Source organism: Gymnoscopelus microlampas (genome assembly GCF_963454915.1).
Source record: "Gymnoscopelus microlampas genome assembly, chromosome: 4".
Classification (NCBI taxonomy): domain Eukaryota; kingdom Metazoa; phylum Chordata; class Actinopteri; order Myctophiformes; family Myctophidae; genus Gymnoscopelus; species Gymnoscopelus microlampas.
The window spans coordinates 53,995,853-54,018,482 of record NC_139941.1 but is presented as its reverse complement, the minus strand read 5'-3'; the positions used below and the strand labels follow the sequence as shown (position 1 = coordinate 54,018,482).

The window sequence follows — 22,630 nt, the reverse complement described above, 5'->3', positions numbered from 1 at the left end:
TCACAGGTTTACAAGGTAAAAAAGTGGGTGAAATTCGTTTTTGTACAACACTCCCATCGCAACGTTAAATTCCGTAGAAAGAAGAGTGGGGAGAGAGAAAAAGAAGAGGGGTAGGGGGTTAAGTGGGAAGGAGATCAACAGAGAACAATAGAAGGCCAAAAACAAGTTATCTACATATTTACAAAGTACCTGAGATAAGAGACAAACTAAGGTGCCTGAGCATAGCAGCAATGTATGTATACTGTGCATGATATACTTATAGACGCTAAGGTGCTTAGAGAGAAAAAGAGCGCAATAATAAAAATCAAAAAAAGTTTGTGCGTTATACATGGGGATTAAGGTGCAGAGGGTCAGTGCGTGTTCACCTAAGGGTGGACTGACCCTGTTTCTGTGAGGTTATGGTTAAGTTTAGGTTTAGGCATAGTGTTTGTGAAGTTAAAGGTTGGGGTTAGGTTTATAGGCATAGTTTCTGTGAGGTTATGGTTAGGTTTAGGTTTAGGCATAGTGTTTGTGAAGTTAAAGGTTAAGGTTAGGTTTATAGGCATAGTTTCTGTGAGGTTATGGTTAAGGTTAAGTTTAGGTTTAGGCATAGTGTTTGTGAAGTTAAAGGTTGGGGTTAGGGTTAGGTTTAACCCTTTTTTTGTTTCCCTGTGATGGACCTGATACTCTAGGGTGGTCTGAGGTGATGGGTGGACCTGGACCCTCTAGGGTGTCTGAGGTGATGGGTATACCCAGGTCCACCCAAATTAAACAATGGTGGTCCGCCACAGTCTATGAAACTAATGGGAAACACTGATGACATGCAATCATTTATATTAAGTAATGATTTATATGTAATCACTAATCACGAGCAGGGGAGCAGATCTCATTACAACTTAGGAGGGAACCACAAAGAAGGAATCTTCACATCAATAATATCACCAACATAGAGTTAATGCTAGGATTTTAAACTAACTAATAATGGTCACAATGATTACAGTTTGTCTGACATTTGGTATAAACAACAAAAAACCAAATCCATGTTCAATGTATGAAACAAACTATAATGTTATGATGTAAATAATCCATTATAGGTTGACATCACATGACTTAATAACAAACACATTAACATGGCTCCATGTTTAACAGCAGGACTTACAAACATTGATACTTTCACATTAATTCATCATTTGAGATTTGATTTGATTTTGGTAAAAGATATACGAGCAAAATCACAAAACTTAAACCTAGGCTGACACATTAAAGCGTAATGAAACACTTGTTTCCAATGTGGTCCTGCAGCATAACTAAAAAGAAAGTCCAATAAATGTATTTGAATTCCCATGAGGTTTTAATTATTCATTTTATTTTTTTTAATTAGGATAATGAGCGCTATGCGTTGTGACAGTGACACGATGAGTCAACAATAACAGAAAGGTTGTGCAAACTTTACTAAAATAAACAAAATATGTGTCTAATTCAGACAGTTTAGGTATTCCTTGGTCAGTATTATTCATCTTTCCGTTTTTCAGCTCCACTGTTGTTTATATCCGTTCATATTGGCTTAACTTCACTCATTAAACTAGTTAACAGCTCTGTGGACAAGTGATGATGATGAAGCTTGTTGATGATCAAGACACACCAGTAGCAAAAACAAAACAAAATTGATGATGATATTATTTATTTAAAGATACTTTATTGGAGGAACATGTCAGACATACCCCCTGGGATCTGCACCCCTGATCATGAATGGTTTGAAGTTCAGATGTTAGATTTTGGCTTTAATTTGCTTGGTTTGAATGCAATGTCAAAATATCAATAAAGGAATAACATAATTGGGCCTCATGTTTTCTTACATTTCACTCATACAGCATTTTATCTTAACTTTCTGTTAAGAGAAAATACAAGAGAAGCCAACCTCCACATTCACCAAATGTGTTTTTCCCCAGGTGTCCCGCTTATTATAAGCGAATTTGGGCTTGCATCACAAATTTTAAATTATTTTAACTGGTGAATTTCAAATATTTTCATGTAAGGACCCCCAAATGAATGTAGGCTAATTTGTCCCTATAACCCCATCTGAAGATGTTGTGCGCCAGCTGGAGCCCGTACCAGATTTGTGTTAGAATGAAAAATCTTCCAAATAGTCCACATTTTTTATGTTGTTTTTAGAAAATAGCAGATCTACTGAGCTTGTAGATCAGCCATTTTCAATTTGCTTGAAGATCGGCTATTTTCGCATCCGCAGTGACATTAAGGCATCATAGCCCATCTTCATTATTACGTGTGTTTAGATTTAAAGTTCAAACTGGAGCCACAAACCACCAGGAAACAAAGGTTGCAATCAAATATCCAGTTTATTTAGCCGGATAATGATGTGTATAGTGTTGACATTGGGTTTCACGATGATTGCCACGGTTCTAAACAAAGACACAAAGAAACAAATTATAATATCATGCCAGATAAAATATCAAACATAGATATGGCCTTTAAATCATATTATACATTAAGGTATTGTATATCATCAAAATAATAATTGGCCAAGTATTTACTTCATAATATTAAACACATCTAAATATCCATATAACTCAAGTTAATCAATTCTTAAATATAATCCACATCACTAGAAGTAAAACACTAGAACTTACATTATAGCAGCTTCAACAGACGCATGGCAAACATCAGTACATCAGCAGCACACGGCAAACACACAGGCCGGCTGCATGTGTTTGGAGACAAAGGACAAGAGGAAAATGGGAATCCAGTCCTGCTTTTATAGTGAGAGGAAGTGAGGTCACCACCACAGGTACCACTGAACCCCATTGTGGTGCCTCCTTGTGGAGCGGAGGGGAAATGAACCTTGCAGTTTGTGACAACGTGACACTTTGGCTGAGATGGCCCGCTTGGCCGACACTGGCAAATACTCTGAGGGACCTAATAATTCAGCTTTAAATGCAACTGATAACCCAGGGAAGAAAAACAAAAGCGGTGGAATATGCATCATGTCTATATTATGCATAGGCCACAAGCAATACATCATTTGACATAGTTTTTCTTTTTTATATATATGTGTTGACAAATGTTGCGCACATAGGCCTAATATTTCATTGGCACTATTGTAATTGATTTTGCATGAGGAATAAAGCATTCTACTGACATAATGCAAGCTTTGATCCCTGGTAAGACAGCCTCAGGGCTGACTTGAGAACGGGCGGACCTCACGCTCAAATCACCTACAAAAAAACATGAATGCATCTGACTGCTAGTGTAGGAATTGTCTTAAATACCGGTACGATCAAAACATGGTCGTAAATTGCTTAGTGAATCGGGGCCATTGTCTCAGTTGATGTGTAGAAGTGAAATGATCCGTATACTGTGGGTAATTAAAGTAAATACATTTAAAAAATGAACTGTAACCAGTGCTGCTGTCGTCTTACTGTGGGAGATGTGTCTCACAACTCCTTGTGAGTGAGTGGTCCTCAACTCTTTCACTCTGGTACGTGTGTGTATTTTGTGTTTCAATCTGTGTTGCGGACTGACACTTTAAAATAAAAATACACTATACACTATAGCAATGGTATTCTTTCCTGTCATCAAAAGCGTTCCTCCCTTTTGTCATCTAGGCCCTAAATAACACAAATGGAAGTGTGCTTTAGGGGATCCAAGTGAGAACGTGGAAATCTAACCACATTAAAAAAAGTTTATTCCATAACCAACAGTCAAATGAAGCTTAGAATTCAGATGTTGTCTTGTTCCAGTCACATATATTAAAAACATTTAATATTTTTTGCATTAATTGTACAGTATTCAGCAATGACACTTCATAATACTGCTAAAAACAATAACAAGTGAACTGCTGGAGTGCTTCTGTTGCTTTACATCACCATCAATACAGTGTTCATGTGAAATATATACAATAATTACATTAAATAAACATATACAACAATTCTTAAAGTACAAAATGACTAATTCAAGCATATTTGGCTATCAAAAATAAATGTCCCACATCTTGCAACTGAAAACACACAGAATGTGCATCCTGCTCATAGCTGCACTTCCTGTCACATGCATGAGGTGAGTAAGGTCAAAGGTCATTCCCAGAATCACTTCACTGAAACATCAGAGGTGAAGTGGAGCTCTTCATGCTCTGGTCTAGAGCAGTGCTTTTCAAAGTGGACTTCAGGGACCCCTAGGGGTCCGAGTTCAGGGACCCCCCAAGAGGGAGTTCCAAAGGCTCCCTCAGACGAAGGAGGGGTAGTTTAACTCAATTCACTTGAAATGACTACGATACAAACAAAATGTATTCTAACGGTATGTTTCACCGCTGTGTGAACCTACGGTATGTTCAATTATGACATTTAGACAAATTAATTTGAGCCAAAATCATATTTCATAATATCAGGGTTCGTAGGACAGAGTCGTTTGAACTGGGGGTCCATGCATGGCTTCATGAAAGAGAATTTGGGGGTCAGTGACACGAAAAAAGTCTGAGACCCCCTGGTCTAGAGTCTCAGTCCTGTAGTCCTTTGTTAGGTTGTTCAGAAGTATTGCACTGTTGAATTTACTGTAGGTCCATTCCATTGTTTACTGTAGTACACAACCGTTCATATCCACTGGATATGACCCCGGTCATGACCATTGGGGAGGCCGTGGCTGAGTGGGTAGAGAGGCCGTCACCGGTTCACCTCCTGACCCCCGGTCTGTGTCCAAGTGTCCCTGAGCAAGACACTTAACTCAATATATTGCAGTATTGATACTTTTACTTAAGTAAAAAACGTGAGTACTTTTTCCACCACTGGACCCGGGGTTTGCGATCTCCCTCCTTTCATTGTCCATCTTTGTTTCTTCTTCTTCCTTTCTTTACAGAGGTATATATATATGTTTTTATATCTATTATGACCAGCTGTGTGGTCAAAACATGTCGGCGTCCTTTTTAATTACGTAGCCACCTAACGATAAAGGCTTAAATATATACGTTTCCTTCCTGTTAGGCGTGTTCTCTTGTTTGGATAAATATTTCATATCTTCGTTCCATTGTTCCAAGAGGAGCACCACATGTTCTTATGTTTTTGTCCAAAGACTCACTTGAGCGCCCGGTTGTCTTTTGTGCCGTCGGTATATGTTTTAGTTTGAAAACAGAATAGTACTTTGTTCGCCGCCGATGGAGCTCAGAAATGGTCGATTCTCTCCTCTCTCTCCGACTGGCCGCCCTCGGTTGTGTTTTCTGAGGGTCCGTTGGGGTCGTCTATGGGGGTCTTTTTCTCGTTGTCTTCGTAGCTCAGGTTTTCGTACATCTGCTTGGCGTGGGGGCTGAGTTTCATCTCCTTGCTGGCTGCAGCCTGCTGCATCCGCAGCAACACCGCCTTGTTCACACCAGGACCTGCAAGACACAAGAAAATACTTATTATCTTTCTGTTTGTACCAATACTCTGTCTCTTCATTTAGCAAATGATTTTGTGAGTTTTGAAACATAAATGTGACATATATACGTCAGCAATGTGCATTTTCCTCTCTCCCTCACACACACACACACACGCGCACGCACGCACGTGCACACACACACACACACACACACACACGCACACGCACGCACCAAAGTAGCTGAGCAGCACAGGTAGGAAGATGAGTCCATGAGCCATCCCCAGCAGTGTGATGACCAGGTTTAACCGGAAGAAGAAGATCTGGATGAGCTGAGCTTTGGCGAACGCCAAAACCACGATGCCAGGCAGGTTGGTCATGGCAACACCTGCTAACACCTGTGAGACACACACACACACACACACACACACACACACACACACACACACACACACACACACACACACACACACACACACACACACACACACACACACACACACACACACACACACACACACACACACACACACACACACATTCAGCACAGGAAGTGTGAAAACTGTAAGCCTAGTGTTAATAAAGAAGCTCCGATATATTATAACTCTATGCATAGAGCACGCCGGTCAGTTGTTTTAACTCACAAGAACACATTGAACGTCATGTTAAACCTTCAATCTAAAACCATCTGACAATGTAAACAACGACACATGCGTACTGCGTGTATGTGCGTTCTTGTGCGTGGCTATACATGTAAAGCTCGTACGTACCGCACTGCCCATGTTGGCCGTAGCCTCCTTGGCCCGCTCCACCTGTGTGGGTTGGATGCTGAGGGCGAAGGATCTGGTCATGTGAGACACAAACTCCACAGAGATGCCCACACACTGGAGACCAAACACACACACACACACACACACACACACACACACACACACACACACACACACACACACACACACACACACACACACACACACACACACACAGGACAACTTACTTAGAAAATGCATATCACTTACAGCACCTTTCCATTTTTTTCAAGATTTACATTCATTTAGGCATTTACAATGTAGGCATTTAGCAGACACTCTTAATCCAGAGCGATTTACAGTAAGTAAGGACAACACAAGGTACATCAAATGCATAGAAATAGCAATCTAATAATAAACTATTAGCTAAAGAATAAAAAATAATGAACTAATACATAACTAAACCAAGAACCTATCATCAGCCTGTACATTGAAACTATACACACTATGGGATGCCAGGTCAACAATGACCGAGTTTAACCCTATTCTACTGTATACTTTGGCTATTCGTAAATAGCCCACAAGCTCCCAACGTGTTGTGATGCATTGCACGTTAAGCTTGTAGATCTGCTATTTTCAAAGAAAAGGTTGAACAATGTTGTCATACCGTGACCAGGTTAATGAGAGCCACGGCGTTGTAGTCGATGCCCCAGAGCGTCATGACGCCCACCGTGTCCACCGTGATCATGATGATGGTGAGGAGGTTGAGCAGGCCGGAGCGCAGGTCCATGCCCAGCAGGAGGCAGCACACCACGAACGTGGGCAGCAGGCACAGCGAGATGTTGAAGAGGCCCTCCTGTACGATGGTCAGGTACTGCTCATAGAACACATAGGTCACCCTGTATACAGGAGAACATGATGGTCAGGTACTGCTCATAGAACACATAGGTCACCCTGTATACAGGAGAACATGATGGTCAGGTACTGCTCATAGAACACATAGATCACCCTGTATACAGGAGAACACGATGGTCAGGTACTGCTCATAGAACACATAGGTCACCCTGTATACAGGAGAACATGATGGTCAGGTACTGCTCATAGAACACATAGGTCACCCTGTATACAGGAGAACATGATGGTCAGGTACTGCTCATAGAACACATAGGTCACCCTGTATACAGGAGAACACGATGGTCAGGTACTGCTCATAGAACACATAGGTCACCCTGTATACAGGAGAACATGATGGTCAGGTACTGCTCATAGAACACATAGGTCACCCTGTATACAGAAGAACATGATGGTCAGGTACTGCTCATAGAACACATAGGTCACCCTGTATACAGGAGAACAAGATTGTCAGGTACTGCTTACATCTACAGTTGATTTTAGTCGACTAAAATGTATTTTGGCGGTCCCTTGATGGCGTCGTAATGGTTGTTTTTACACTTAGTTGAAAATAGCCGATCTGCTATTTTCAGAGCTGAGCGCAACCAAACATGAAATTACTTGTCTTTTAGTTCTACTGGATCTCCCTCACTAACACTAACATGTTAGTCTAGTTTTTATTTGGTAACGAAATTGTCAATATATATAGTCTTAGTTTTTTAGTCATCATAGCTTAGTTTTTATTTGGTTTTCGTCAGTGAAAAAAGGAAGTCGACGACCATTTTTTTGTCATAGTTTTAGTCGACGAAATCAACACCGGTCCAAACAGAGTATATATTTTCTTGTCCCCTGCAATTTTTTCTGTATATTTCAAAACAAGTGTATTTTTGTACAGTGCTGTGCAGCAGAGAGAGGCTGACATACGTGTAGGGGAAGACCTCAAAGTCTGGGGAGGTGCCCGGTATCGCCCTCATGCCCATGGTGATGTTGTGTGCCAGTTCTCTGGCCTTCTGCAGCGCCGCCGTGAACTCCTGAGAGTTAGTCAGTGGTGTGTGGTACGCCATGAACCTAGAGGCTGAACACACAGAGAGAGTTAGTCAGTGGTGTGTGGTACGCCATGAACCTAGAGGCTGGACACAGAGAGAGAGAGTTAGTCAGTGGTGTGTGGTACGCCATGAACCTAGAGGCTGGACACACAGAGAGAGAGTTAGTCAGTGGTGTGTGGTACGCCATGAACCTAGAGGCTGGACACACAGAGAGAGAGAGAGAGTTAGTCAGTGGTGTGTGGTACACCATGAACCTAGAGGCTGGACACAGAGAGAGAGAGAGAGTTAGTCAGTGGTGTGTGGTACGCCATGAACCTAGAGGCTGGACACACAGAGAGAGTTAGTCAGTGGTGTGTGGTACGCCATGAACCTAGAGGCTGGACACACAGAGAGAGAGTTAGTCAGTGGTGTGTGGTACACCATGAACCTAGAGGCTGGACACACAGAGAGAGTTAGTCAGTGGTGTGTGGTACACCATGAACCTAGAGGCTGGACACAGAGAGAGAGAGTTAGTCAGTGGTGTGTGGTACACCATGAACCTAGAGGCTGGACACACAGAGAGAGTTAGTCAGTGGTGTGTGGTATGCCATGAACCTAGAGGCTGGACACAGAGAGAGAGAGTTAGTCAGTGGTGTGTGGTACGCCATGAACCTAGAGGCTGGACACAGAGAGAGAGAGAGAGTTAGTCAGTGGTGTGTGGTACACCATGAACCTAGAGGCTGGACACACAGAGAGAGAGTTAGTCAGTGGTGTGTGGTACACCATGAACCTAGAGGCTGGACACACAGAGAGAGAGAGAGTTAGTCAGTGGTGTGTGGTACGCCATGAACCTAGAGGCTGGACACACACAGAGAGAGTTAGTCAGTGGTGTGTGGTACACCATGAACCTAGAGGCTGGACACACAGAGAGAGAGAGAGTTAGTCAGTGGTGTGTGGTACACCATGAACCTAGAGGCTGGACACACACAGAGAGAGTTAGTCAGTGGTGTGTGGTACGCCATGAACCTAGAGGCTGGACACACAGAGAGTTAGTAAGTGGTGTGTGGTACGCCATGAACCTAGAGGCTGGACACACAGAAGTTCACTTACTCTACATCAATCTTTCAAAAAAACAAGACAGTGGCTGCGTCTGAAATTCCATACTAACATACTATTTAGTATAGTACGTGAGACTGTCTAGTATGTCTGAAAGCTTAACAGCTACTCATTAGTAGCCTGGCATGGCCAGACTAATATCACTGTGTAGATATTAGTCTGGAATCTCTGTGTGGAACCTGTATTTCCAAGGGGCGAATTAAAAAAAATGCCTCTGGTGATAAAGCCGCCCCATGTTTGCATACTGGGCCCTGATTGGTCCCTCACTACTTTGGAGGGAGTGAAATCCAATCACAACTGAGAGGTGCCAACCCAAATCTGACGAGGGCAAAAACATTTTTGCAATGGTAGGTTTGTCTGGTTTCCAGGCTAACTCATTAGTACATGAAATACATAATACATTTCATAACAGTATGCAACAGTGGAAACTACACTGCTATGCAACACTATGAAGTCTGTGTCTGTATCAGGATATGAGATGAAGCCTCACCTATAATTTCTCCGCTGTCGTCTTTCACCACAGCCTTGTCGTAGGCACCCAGACCTCTGTGGGGAAACACAGCAGGAGGTGAGATTATACATGAGAACATGTTTCACAAACTAAAGCTGCATGGTGGACCATCTCCATGTTGCTGTTGTCCTTCTCTTCCTTTCTAAAGCTTGTTGTCAGAAGCTGTTTCAAACCTAAGCTCCACCTAATGCCCAATGCAATGGTTCTCATTCATTTTCATGTCAAGGATCTCCAAACTGATATGTATTTGGCTGCAAACTGCGTCGCATTGTACCACGCTGTGAGCTTGTAGATCAGCTATTTCGAATAGCCGAAAAAAAGAGGACTTCAGTGTTCCTTATTTTGCTGGGGACCCCCTGGAACCACCTCCAAGACCCCAGGGGGGCCCTCGGACCCCACTTTAAGAACCAGTTGCCTAATTTATGCACGTACCGAAAATAGCCAAACTACAAGCTCACACAGCGTCGCTGATGCAACGTGTTATTTTTGGCTCAGGACACAAATGTATGTTTTAGTGTTTTAGTGTCACTGACCCTTTGGAGCACTGCAGGTCAGGCCTGTTGCCCAGGAAGTCGGGCAGGAAGCGGTTGAACTCGTCCACGGTGGGCCTGAGGACGCCGGTGGCGGTTCCGTCCAAACACTTATGTCTACAGATAAGACCAGCTGGAGAAGACAGCAGAAAGATGTTGTTAATAATGAATACATCATGTATGTTATGTGAAGACGTCTACTGATTGAACCCATTAAGACCAGGAACGCATCTGTGTCATTTTTTGATTTCTTTGTCCATTTTCAATGTGTGCAGATCTTTGCATATATGTATTTTTTAAAGCGAACATTTTAACTCTGCTTCTGGGGGATTCTACAAATGTCTTCTAAATCCTAACAGTTTTCTGAAAAAAAAACGTATGTTGCTTTAATGTCAGTGGTTCTCAAACTTTTTCATGTCAAGGACCCCCAAAATGATATGTATTTGGCCGCGGACCCCCATCTGAAAATATGTTGTTCCAGGGACCCCCGAGAAACAAAGATTTGAGTCAAAAATGTTCGCTTTGAAAAATACATATAGACCAATTATTTGTTTACAAACATTGAGACTGGACGCACAGGTGACTGTTTCATGTAATCAATTCCCAACAGATCCCCAAACCTGCTGTTTTGGGGTGAGCTTGTTTCAGTTCATTCAACCTCCTCTGTGTGTAGGCTGGTGGGGTGCGCCCTGGCGACACATATATATACTTCATCGCGCAACGGTATAGCGCACCGAGAACAGCTGACATACAAGCTCACAACCGAGTCACGGATGCGACCGCTGTGAGCTTGGAGATCTGCTATTCTCGGCCGTTCTCTGCGCGCGACACCTTCGCGGGACGGAGCATAAATTAGTCTTGACGGGCTGCAGCTGCGCGAGCCAAGCAGGTTCTGATGCCATGATCATAGAGCGCTCCCTCCGTTCCTATGACAGCCACTGGAGGTGGAGTTTTGAGGACAACTGCTTTGAATTGTTATCATTGTTTACACACAACAGAAACCAAGGATTATATATTTCAAGAGCGAGAGATCACAGTAAAAATCCTAAGCATTCTTCCTCCACACTGGGAGAAAAACAGCATCTGAAAGTGTGATGGGATGCATTTTTACACGTGAGACTGTGACCACTTTTACATTGCATCTTATGAGCGGTGGGGTTCTTTTGCTGCCGACCTGCGTGCGCATACTGTTTCGTATCAGTGTGACGTCGTCTGTTAAGGCGTCTATTCAAAGATTTGCACAAAAATGTTCATGATTTAAAAAAATCTACAAGCTCATAGCGCGGCTCTCGGTGCTGCGCTATGAGCTTGTAGATCTGCTCTTTTTGAATAGCCAAAGTATACAATAATGGTTTAAGTGGTTACACACAGATGCGTTCCCGGTTTAAATAGGTTAAGACAGATGTGAAACTAACTGTCTTGGATGTTGACAGTGTTATCATGTGGAGCTCACATATGTTTGCAGGGCAGAAGTTTCCTTGGTTAACGCTGGGCGGTGAGTACAGACGACAGCATTTGGACCCAGGGTTGAGCCAGTCGATGAAGTCATCCACCCAGGAGTTAGCAGGGATGGCCATATAGGACCTATAGAGAGAAATACAATCACAAACTGACATCACAATACTGTTCTTCATCATTTGAAAGGTAGTGTAAGTGATATGTTTTGGGGAATGGAACAAAATGTTTTTTTTTTGTTAAAAATTAAAGCTCTGTATTCTGATAGTAATCATTTTTTATGTGTGTGTTTGTTCAGTAACAGGAGTCTCCCTGTCTCTTTAATAAACAACAAAATACATTTTCAGTTGGGTCGCCGATTTCATCCAATCAGTACTCATGTATTAGCTTAAATTTTACAGTGTTCTAAGGTTAGGTCAACATTTCCAATTTCACTTGTTCATCCATTATTCTGTATGAGTTCTCTCTCCTGATTGGATGAAATTCATATCCCGACCTGAAAAGTGTATTTTCTGCTCTCTAAAGAGCTGGAGAGACGGAGGGGACCTGTGTTACTGAACAAACACAGTGGCAATGATTACTAATGGCAAGTGTTTAACACTTATTTTAACTACTACAACAACAATAGAAATGTCTTATTGCAGCTTTAATGGTCGTAACATTTCAGGGGCATTCCATGGCTCATAAGCACAGTGTTATATTGTTTGCCGTTATGTCATTTCACTTTCATTCTATACGTTCTCTGAATTCCCCACATCAGCAGATAGCTCTGCCCTTTGCCTATCAGCAGCTGATAGCGCTGACCAGGTTATGCATTAAACACCTCTGTTCCCTGTTCCCTCTTATCTTTCTGCACAATGAAGGGATGATGTGCACGTTCACATGCCATCCATGGCTGTCCTTGACAAGATGCTAGAGATCATGATTACAAAGCCTGTGGGGAGTGAGTGGAAAAATAAGTGATTAAATGTAATGTAAGTGATATTCTTAAATGAACACTGAGGATTTGACAGTGTACACTGGGCTCCTAAAAATTAACAAACTGTCTCAAATGGGGGTCCGTAGCCTAATGCATATCACACTGGGGGTCTTTGAAATTAAAACGTCTGAGATCCATAAACGTCCTACAACAGTATAACTATAGAGCAGTTGAGTTTGAATGAGGAAGGCTGAGTGCTGCTCATATAACCAGGTGATCATTAACCTGCTGGGATTGGCAGGCATTCTGTGAGGTTAGATTATCAGCGGGTTCAAGGCTCGGTGTCAAGGGGAAAGGCAGCGATATGGAGGCCAGATAATATGACTCAGGTTTAGGGACATCTGACTGACTGCAGCTGTTCATTGGCTACAACAGGGGTTTTCAAACGTGTCGTGTCCAAGTAAAGAATTCCACGGCATACCTGTATCGATGTCAAATAGCCTCTATAAGACATATTATCAATCTTATAACTCTGTAAATGTTTTATTTTGTATTTAATAATGCCAAATAAAAAGTTTAACCACTTCATACTTTCACAAAATTCTAATTAAATAAGTAAAAATTACATTAGAATGTAATAATATTGTGTTGTTTAAAAAGGTAGGGACTGGCTTTCTCTGTCGTGTGTGTTTGTTTGTTTGTTAGTGTAGTGTGTGTGTGTTTGTTTGTTAGTGTAGTGTGTGTGTGTGTGTGTGTGTGTGTGTGTGTGTGTTTGTTAGTGTAGCCGAGGTGCTCTTGGCAAGTAGCCTTCGTCAGGGCACTTGGCCAAAACGCCTCAGCATTTTATTTTCCCAATTTTTCTTTCCTTCTCCCCCAACCGAGAGTAGCCTTGGGCCCGCCAAGACCACCACCTCCACCTCAGTAAGAGGCTCTTGCAGGGGTTATCAATATGTTCATACACAGACAAATATGTCCGTGGCAAGACTTGTCCTGGTCTGTGGCAAAGTTTTGATTTTGTTTTTGCATAACATTATTATGTTCTTATTTTGAGACAGAATGACTGAATGTCAGTCTCCAGCTCTGCTTCAGAACATGTATGACACTGATTTACTATGACACTATGTATTTACTATGACACTATGTATTTACTATGACACTATGTATTTACTATGACACTATGTATTTACTATGACACTATGTATTTACTAAGACACTATGTATTTACTATGACACTATGTATTTACTATGACACTATGTATTTACTAAGATACTATGTATTTACTATGACACTATGTATTTACTATGACACTATGTATTTACTATGACACTATGTATTTACTAAGACACTATGTATTTACTATGACACTATGTATTTACTATGACACTATGTATTTACTATGACACTATGTATTTACTATGTATTTACTAAGACACTATGTATTTACTATGACACTATGTATTTACTATGACACTATGTATTTACTAAGACACTATGTATTTACTATGACACTATGTATTTACTATGACACTATGTATTTACTATGACACTGTGTATTTACTATGACACTATGTATTTACTATGACACTATGTATTTACTATGACACTATGTATTTACTATGACATTATGTATTTACTATGACACTATGTATTTACTATGTATTTACTATGACACTATGTATTTACTATGACACTATGTATTTACTATGACACTATGTATTTACTAAGACACTATGTATTTACTATGACACTATGTATTTACTATGACACTGTGTATTTACTATGACACTATGTATTTACTAAGACACTATGTATTTACTAAGACACTATGTATTTACTATGACACTATGTATTTACTAAGACACTATGTATTTACTAAGACACTATGTATTTACTAAGACACTATGTATTTACTAAGACACTATGTATTTACTATGACACTATGTATTTACTATGACACTATGTATTTACTAAGACACTATGTATTTACTATGACACTATGTATTTACTATGATGTATTTACTATGATGTATTTACTAAGACACTATGTATTTACTAAGACACTATGTATTTACTATGACACTATGTATTTACTATGACACTATGTATTTACTAAGACACTATGTATTTACTAAGACACTATGTATTTACTATGACACTATGTATTTACTATGACACTATGTATTTACTAAGACACTATGTATTTACTAAGACACTATGTATTTACTAAGACACTGTGTATTTACTATGACACTATGTATTTACTATGACACTATGTATTTACTAAGACACTATGTATTTACTATGACACTATGTATTTACTAAGACACTATGTATTTACTATGACACTATGTATTTACTATGACACTATGTATTTACTATGACACTATGTATTTACTATGACACTATGTATTTACTATGACACTATGTATTTACTAAGACACTATGTATTTACTATGACACTGTGTATTTACTAAGACACTATGTATTTACTAAGACACTATGTATTTACTATGACACTATGTATTTACTATGACACTATGTATTTACTATGACACTATGTATTTACTAAGACACTATGTATTTACTATGACACTATGTATTTACTAAGACACTATGTATTTACTAAGACACTATGTATTTACTATGACACTATGTATTTACTATGACACTGTGTATTTACTATGATACTATGTATTTACTAAGACACTATGTATTTACTATGACACTATGTATTTACTATGACACTATGTATTTACTATGACACTGTGTATTTACTATGATACTATGTATTTACTAAGACACTATGTATTTACTATGACACTATGTATTTACTATGACACTATGTATTTACTATGACACTATGTATTTACTATGACACTATGTATTTACTATGATACTATGTATTTACTATGACACTATGTATTTACTAAGACACTATGTATTTCCTATGACACTATGTATTTACTATGACACTATGTATTTACTATGACACTATGTATTTACTATGACACTGTGTATTTACTATGACACTGTGTATTTACTATGATACTATGTATTTACTATGACACTATGTATTTACTATGACACTATGTATTTACTAAGACACTATGTATTTACTATGACACTATGTATTTACTATGACGCTGTGTATTTACTATGACACTATGTATTTACTATGACACTATGTATTTACTATGACGCTATGTATTTACTATGACGCTATGTATTTACTAAGACACTATGTATTTACTATGACGCTGTGTATTTACTATGACGCTGTGTATTTACTATGACACTATGTATTTACAATGTATTTACTATGACACTATGTATTTACTATGACACTATGTATTTACTATGACACTATGTATTTACTAAGACACTATGTATTTACTATGACACTATGTATTTACTATGACACTATGGCACATTAGGAGTCCACTAGTACAGTGGTTATCAAACTTTTTTATTTTCAAGGACCCCCATAACTGGGAGAGTGTACAAATGGGTCATTTCCATTTGGTTCCATTTGTACACTCTCCGAGTTACAGACCTGTAATGGTCCATTTGGACCACCTTCAAGAAACCCTGAAGGTCCCTCAACCCACTTTGAGGACCACAGTAGCCTACTAGTCGAATATGTTTATGGCTAGCTCTGTTTCTGGTAATATTTGTATGTCCATGGCAAAAATAGAATTTTGACAAAAATGTCCACCACAAGCCGGCATGGCGATACTAATGTGTGGTCGTCACAAAATCCCAAGAACTTTCCTCCAAGGCTCACCAGTAGTGTACCTCGGCACACCGTTGGCAACCATTGGGACAGAAATGCATTTAGCTGTGGCCACCATATTGTTTTATATGCATATAGAGTCCTTCATGTGCTGATGAAGAGAAGTATGTTTTATATGCATACAGAGCCCTTCATGTGCTGATGAAGAGATCTATGTTTTTAAATGTTTTATACTCTTACAGAGCCCTTCATGTGCTGATGAAGAGAAGTATGTTTTTAAATGTTTTATACTCTTACAGAGCCCTTCATGTGCTGATGAAGAGATCTATGTTTTTAAATGTTTTATACTCTTACAGAGCCCTTCATGTGCTGATGAAGAGAAGTATGTTTTTAAATGTTTTATACTCTTACAGAGCCCTTCATGTGCTGATGAAGAGATCTATGTTTTTAAATGTTTTATACTCTTACAGAGCCCTTCATGTGCTGATGAAGAGAACTATGTTTTTAAATGTTTTATACTCTTACAGAGCCCTTCATGTGCTGATGAAGAGAACTATGTTTTTAAATGTTTTATACTCTTACAGAGCCCTTCACATGTTAACGTAGAGAACAGTGTTTTTCACATGTTAACGTAGAGAACAGTGTTTTTCACATATTAACGTAGAGAACAGTGTTTTTCACATGTTAACGTAGAGAACAGAGTGACTCACAGCTCAGGGAAGTCGGTGGCGTACTGGATCTTCTGAGTGAGAGAGAACTGGTCACATCCCACACTGGAACACACTGCGTTCATCCCCCCCACCGTGTTGAAGTTGAAGCCTTTGGTCGTCACAAAGTAGGTGGGGACCCCCACCTCAAAGTATTTGTACAGGTACGCAAAGTAATCCAGCATGTATGAGTTCTGCAGAGGAAGACACAGGATAGTGTTAGATCCACAACTTATTTTAAGCCATTAAGACCGGGAACGCATCTGTGTCATTTTAGATTTCTTCGGCTATTCAAAAATAGCAGATCTACAAGCTCATAGCGTGGCACTTGACTAAAATGTTAAAAACATGTTTTGAATGTTCGCTTTAGTTGAAAGCATAAATATATATTCAAAGATTTGCCCAAATGTTCCACGATTAAAAAAAAAAATCACACCCTGTGTGAAGGAAGCGGTGCCTTTGGGGCGGGCCTTAACTCATTTCAATGCATCCCTATTGGTGGTCTGAGTCCACTTACCAAATTTGTACTTGGGAGCATGCTGCAAACTGGAATGATGGCTGTTTAAAGCCCAGCCAATGGGCAGACAGAGGGGGCGGGGCTTAAGTAATGACAGTTAGTCCCTATTGCTGGCTTTAGTCCATGTACAAAATTTGTACTCCATAGCATGCTGCGAACTTGAGTTATGGCTGTTTGAAGGCCAGCCAATGGGAGGACAGAGGGGGCGGGGCTTCAGCAATTCATGCTGGTCCCTATTGGTGGTCTAAGTCCACATACCAAATGTGGACTTGGTGGCATGCTGCAAACTGGAGTTATAGCTGTTTAAAATCCCGTGCTCATCCCGTGCTCATACGGGCACGGGGGGTCCCTGGACCCCTCTTTGAGAACTTCATCAATTCATGCTCGTGCCTATTGGTGGTCTAAGTCCACATACCAAATGTGGACTTGGTGGCATGCTGCAAACTGGAGTTATAGCTGTTTAAAATCCCGTGCTCATACGGGCGCGGGGGGTCCCTGGACCCCTCTTTGATAACTTCATCAATTCATGCTCGTGCCTATTGGTGGTCTAAGTCCACATACCAAATGTGGATTTGGTGGCATGCTGCAAACTGGAGTTATAGCTGTTTAAAATCCCATGCTCATCCCGTGCTCATACGGGTGCTGGGGGTCCCTGGACCCCTTTTTGATAACGTCATCAATTCATGCTCGTCCCTATTGGTGGTCTAAGTCCACATACCGAATTTGGACTTGGTGGCATGCTGCAAACTGAAGTTATAGCTGTTTGCTTCTTTGCCGTGCTCATCCCGTGCTGAAACCGCCGGTCGGACGGACGGACGGACGGACGGACGGACATACAAAAGTCAAAAGCCATGTATAGAGCGGTTGGCACCGCTAATAATAAATAGCAGATCTACAAGCTTGTATATCTGCTATTTTGTTTTGACTTTAGACAGCCCAGTCAGACTTACTTGAGGCATAGCCAGCTCCTGATCCAGACCTACTGTGACGTGGAACATGAGGAACACAGAACCACAGAACATGAAGATGAACACCACCATCTGTAAGAAGAAACACAACATGCATTCTGTCAGGACAACTCATGGATTGAATTAAAACATTTTTAATGGATAAGAAATGGATTTGACAGTTCCACCATGCATGTATAATCACTGTCACTGCGGACCCCTACAGTTGGTCTTTGTGCAATGGTTCTCAAACCATGGGGGTCCCCGAATGTTTTTGTTGTAATCAACAAACTACTATAAAAATCACATCCAGTGTGAAGTGAGCGGTGTTATTTAAGGTCATCACAGTGATGGAAGCTCACTTTTAAAAAAAAGTAATTTCTTTGAAGTGCGTGGTGATATTTATAGGTTATGAATTTCATCATGCGTCTCGCTAGCCAATCACAATACTGAGCAAAGGGTCTGAATACTTATCAGCCAATCACAGTACAGCGAAAGACAAATTTTCACGACGGATGGGTCATGGGTCCCAACCCCACTTATAGGAGCGGCTACACCGCTCAAAAAATGGTTAAACAACATTGGCCAAATTAGGTGGGGGTGCCCAGTTCAAATACGATTATTTTGCGGGGTCCCCAGTTCAAATATGATTATTTTGTGGGGTCCCCAGTTCAAATACGATTATTTTGTGGGGTCCCCAGTTCAAATATGATTATTTTGTGGGGTCCCCAGTTCAAATATGATTATTTTGTGGGGTCCACAGTTCAAATATGATTATTTTGTGGGGTCCACAGTTCAAATATGATTATTTTGTGGGGTCCACAGTTCAAATATGATTATTTTGTGGGGTCCCCAGTTCAAATATGATTATTTTGTGGGGTCCACAGTTCAAATATGATTATTTTGTGGGGTCCCCAGTTCAAATATGATTATTTTGTGGGGTCCACAGTTCAAATATGATTATTTTGTGGGGTCCACAGTTCAAATACGATTATTTTGTGGGGTCCCCAGTTCAAATATGATTATTTTGTGGGGTCCCCAGTTCAAATATGATTATTTTGTGGGGTCCACAGTTCAAATATGATTATTTTGTGGGGTCCACAGTTCAAATACGATTATTTTGTGGGGTCGTGGCCTGAAAAGTTTGAGAACCACTGGTCTTGTGGAAGGGTTAGATCAGGGGTCTTCAACGTTTTCAGGCCAAGGACCCTCTAGCTGAGAAAGTGATGAAGCAGGGACCCCCACTACATATTGTATAAAATGATGTTGCAGATTAAACCTTTTTTATAGATTTCATAGATGGCTGGATTCATGTTAATGTGTATATTCAGATAGTTAACCTTTAAACCCTCTATATTTTCCGTATTTACCGTTGGCTGTGAACTTGGTCTGCTCTTTTCCCCTCTACACGACTCTCCAAAAAATAGCAGATCTACAAGCTCACAACGCCTCGCAGCGCGAGGCGTTGTGAGCTTGCAGATCTGCTATTTTCAGCTAACGGTCCCCACCACACAAAGATTTGGCGGACCCCTTGTAGTAACTCTGGGGACCCCCTAGGACCCCCTGGGTTAAGACTAAAACAGATCGTTACCACGGTGATCCTGGAGACGGGGTGCAGCAGCACGGGGGCGTAGTACTTCTTCATGAGGGGCAGCAGGAGGCCCTGGTTGGGTTTGTTGGGTCTCTTGGTGGGCACGGACACGCAGCACAGCAGCTCACAGCGGTTGCTGTCCTGCCGCCGGGCGTCCAGGGACAGCAGCGCCACGAAGGCGGTCATCTGCAGGACGAAGTCCATGAGGACGGCCAGGGCCGCGTACAGAGCGAAGGACTTGACTGCCGGCATGGTGGACAACGCTCCTGTATGGTGGAGAGACACAAGAGAGAGAAAAGGTTGAAAAGAGTTAGAGATAAAACCATGTAAAGAAGCAACGGAATTTATCCTGCATGGATTGGAATGATACTATAGGGGATTGGTTCTCAAAGTGGGGTCTGGGGACCCCCAGGGGTCCTTGGGGGGATACCAGGGGGTCCCCAGCTAAATGAGTTAGCTTCACAATCATTTTAACCACTTTAATCATATTCTATACTTTGGCTATTAAAAAAAATAGCAGATCTACAAGCTTGTAGCACGCCACTTGTAGATCTGCTATTTTTGAAAAATGTATGCAAATCTTTGAATATATATATTTTTAAAGCCAAACATTTGTAACTCAAACCTTTGCCTCTGGGGGGTCTCTGGAACAAATATTCTACAAGCTCACATTGAGAGCTTGTAGATCGGTGTACAAATGAAGTATAAGCCAGGTACACTATGTTTGTCACCAAGTGGTTGTGGTAAGTGTTGGAGTAGAGAGCGTTCTATGATTTATGATTGAACTACACTAAATGCACCATTTGTTGTGTTCACTGCTATCAGATCTATACACTTTCCATCACATAAAACTATAGATCAGTTCTCTTCTCACCCAGGAAGAAACAGATCGACTCAGAGAGACTGCACAGGAGCATGCTGGGAGCTACGTTGCCAAGGATACGACCAATCTGCTCCTCTCTGGTCTCCCCCGAGCGCCTCATGTCCCTCTGTAAGAAACCATTATAAATATATCATTATAAATGTTTACTCCTCATGTCCCTCTGTAAGAAACCGTATGAGACATACATTATTATAAATGTTTACTTTCTATGGAAACAACAAAGTGGAAACAATGTGCACAAAGCACACACACACACACACACACACACACACACACACACACACACACACACACACACACACACACACACACACACACACACACACACACACACACACACACACACCTGGTACTCCAGCACAAAGATGAAGATGTTGTCCGCTCCCACAGCCAGCACCAGGAACGGGACCACCTGGAGGATGACCAGAGACGAGGGGATTCCGATCCACGCGTAGAAGCCCATGGAGGCCAGCACCGAGCAGCCCACCACCAGGATGCCCCCCAGGCCCACCAGGAACTTAGAGTCCACCTGCAGGACAGGGGAGGAACTTCAAGTCCATTTGTCACGTCACAAGTCACCTGGCATCGCCAGGCTTTCCACCGCCGAGGAAAAACATTTCAAGGTTGTTTACTGTTACATTATTAATAATAAGAATAGAGAAAAAGATACATGAACTATACAAAAAATATATATGACATGAGGTGCCTGTCTTTGGTAAAAAATAATATATCTTTAACATTAGATATCAAACGTACATGAAATGTCAGATAGAAAATGGGAGATCCAGGCACTCAGAGTGATCCCAGATCCCAGCCGTTGCTTGGCATTTTGTCACACGTTATTGTACAGATTATTGTCTTATGGATCGTATGAACAGCGAGGACCGTAAAATGAGGTGTGGCGCCATACTGTGCTGACTAGATAAGCCTTCTATTACGGCTGGTAAATGGATCTCTACGGTTCCTGCCTGATTTCTGTTATCATACACATGATAAGTACTATCTCATGCCATTTCCCTTTCTGGGCAGAGTGTTATCTTCACAAAGACGTACATGTGCTACGTATATCTAGAGGTGATACAATCACAAACACGTTGCCCTGTGTTTCATGGGGGTCTGACTAGAGAGTCTCACAACAGCCATTTTGTAAGACTTCAAAAGCTTCAAAAGCGATGAAATTACAGTCGATTTCCGCATCGCTCCCCACTTCCATTAAGTCGTCCAAGTCGTGTACATTTGTCCCACTGTATATCGAATTAGACGAACCATCCATAGCTTGCTGCTTAGCAGAAATTCAAATATATATTTTAAATGTTGTTGGTACAACGTCAGTTCAGGAGGGAAGACCGCACCTGATAACAATCTCCTCCCCCTCCGTAATCACCTCCAATCGGCCTGGTCCTCCCAAGCTCACCTGATTGTAACTCCTCCCTTATCTCCTCCCCTCAAGCCAATCAAGGTCTGTATCTATACCTCGCTGTCCTCACCTGCATCCTTAGCTCCACCCCTTTCTCCTCCTCATTCTCTATGCATTCTTCGGCTACCCATTTCCTACAGGTTCCTGAGGGGGGGAGGGTCTCCGAACAACCTAATCATCTCGGAGTCACAGACCCCAAAGCCAAATGACTCAGGAACCAATGAACCAATCAACCCTCGCCTCCTTCTTTCCATCCCTCACCCCTGCCTCCTGTCCTACCTCCCTCCATCTCCCGGCCCCT

General features: G+C 41.3%; 3 protein-coding genes across 4 annotated transcripts in view; 2 read left to right on the top strand and 1 right to left on the bottom strand.

Moving 5' to 3' along the window:
* Positions 1-1,814, top strand: part of LOC311042913 (H-2 class II histocompatibility antigen, E-S beta chain-like) — a 165,674-nt gene extending 163,860 nt beyond the window's left edge. The window contains exon 10 of one of the 2 annotated variants that reach the window (XR_014600556.1): positions 719-1,814. The gene's annotated coding sequence lies outside the window, so the exon portion shown is untranslated. Of the gene's footprint in view, positions 1-682 lie in introns of both variants that reach the window. The other variant, XR_014600557.1, reaches the window with a different exon arrangement.
* Positions 1-1,814, top strand: part of LOC311042915 (H-2 class II histocompatibility antigen, E-S beta chain-like) — a 138,264-nt gene extending 136,450 nt beyond the window's left edge. Inside the window, exon 11 of the mRNA XM_084054016.1 lies at positions 396-1,814. The gene's annotated coding sequence lies outside the window, so the exon portion shown is untranslated. The remainder of the gene's footprint in view (positions 1-395) is intronic.
* Positions 1,815-5,090: 3,276 nt separating this feature from the next.
* npc1l1 (NPC1-like 1) overlaps positions 5,091-22,630 on the bottom strand; it is a 39,017-nt gene continuing 21,477 nt past the window's right edge. The window contains exons 11-23 of the mRNA XM_084054594.1: positions 21,259-21,441; positions 20,904-21,018; positions 20,030-20,295; positions 18,442-18,531; positions 16,978-17,168; positions 11,613-11,743; positions 10,163-10,292; positions 9,609-9,664; positions 7,902-8,052; positions 6,754-6,985; positions 6,108-6,221; positions 5,573-5,735; positions 5,091-5,359 (exon numbers count right to left, since the gene is read on the bottom strand). Of these exons, the coding sequence (XP_083910720.1) occupies positions 5,148-5,359; positions 5,573-5,735; positions 6,108-6,221; positions 6,754-6,985; positions 7,902-8,052; positions 9,609-9,664; positions 10,163-10,292; positions 11,613-11,743; positions 16,978-17,168; positions 18,442-18,531; positions 20,030-20,295; positions 20,904-21,018; positions 21,259-21,441 (2,034 nt within the window). The 3' untranslated portion in view covers positions 5,091-5,147. The remainder of the gene's footprint in view (positions 5,360-5,572; positions 5,736-6,107; positions 6,222-6,753; positions 6,986-7,901; positions 8,053-9,608; positions 9,665-10,162; positions 10,293-11,612; positions 11,744-16,977; positions 17,169-18,441; positions 18,532-20,029; positions 20,296-20,903; positions 21,019-21,258; positions 21,442-22,630) is intronic.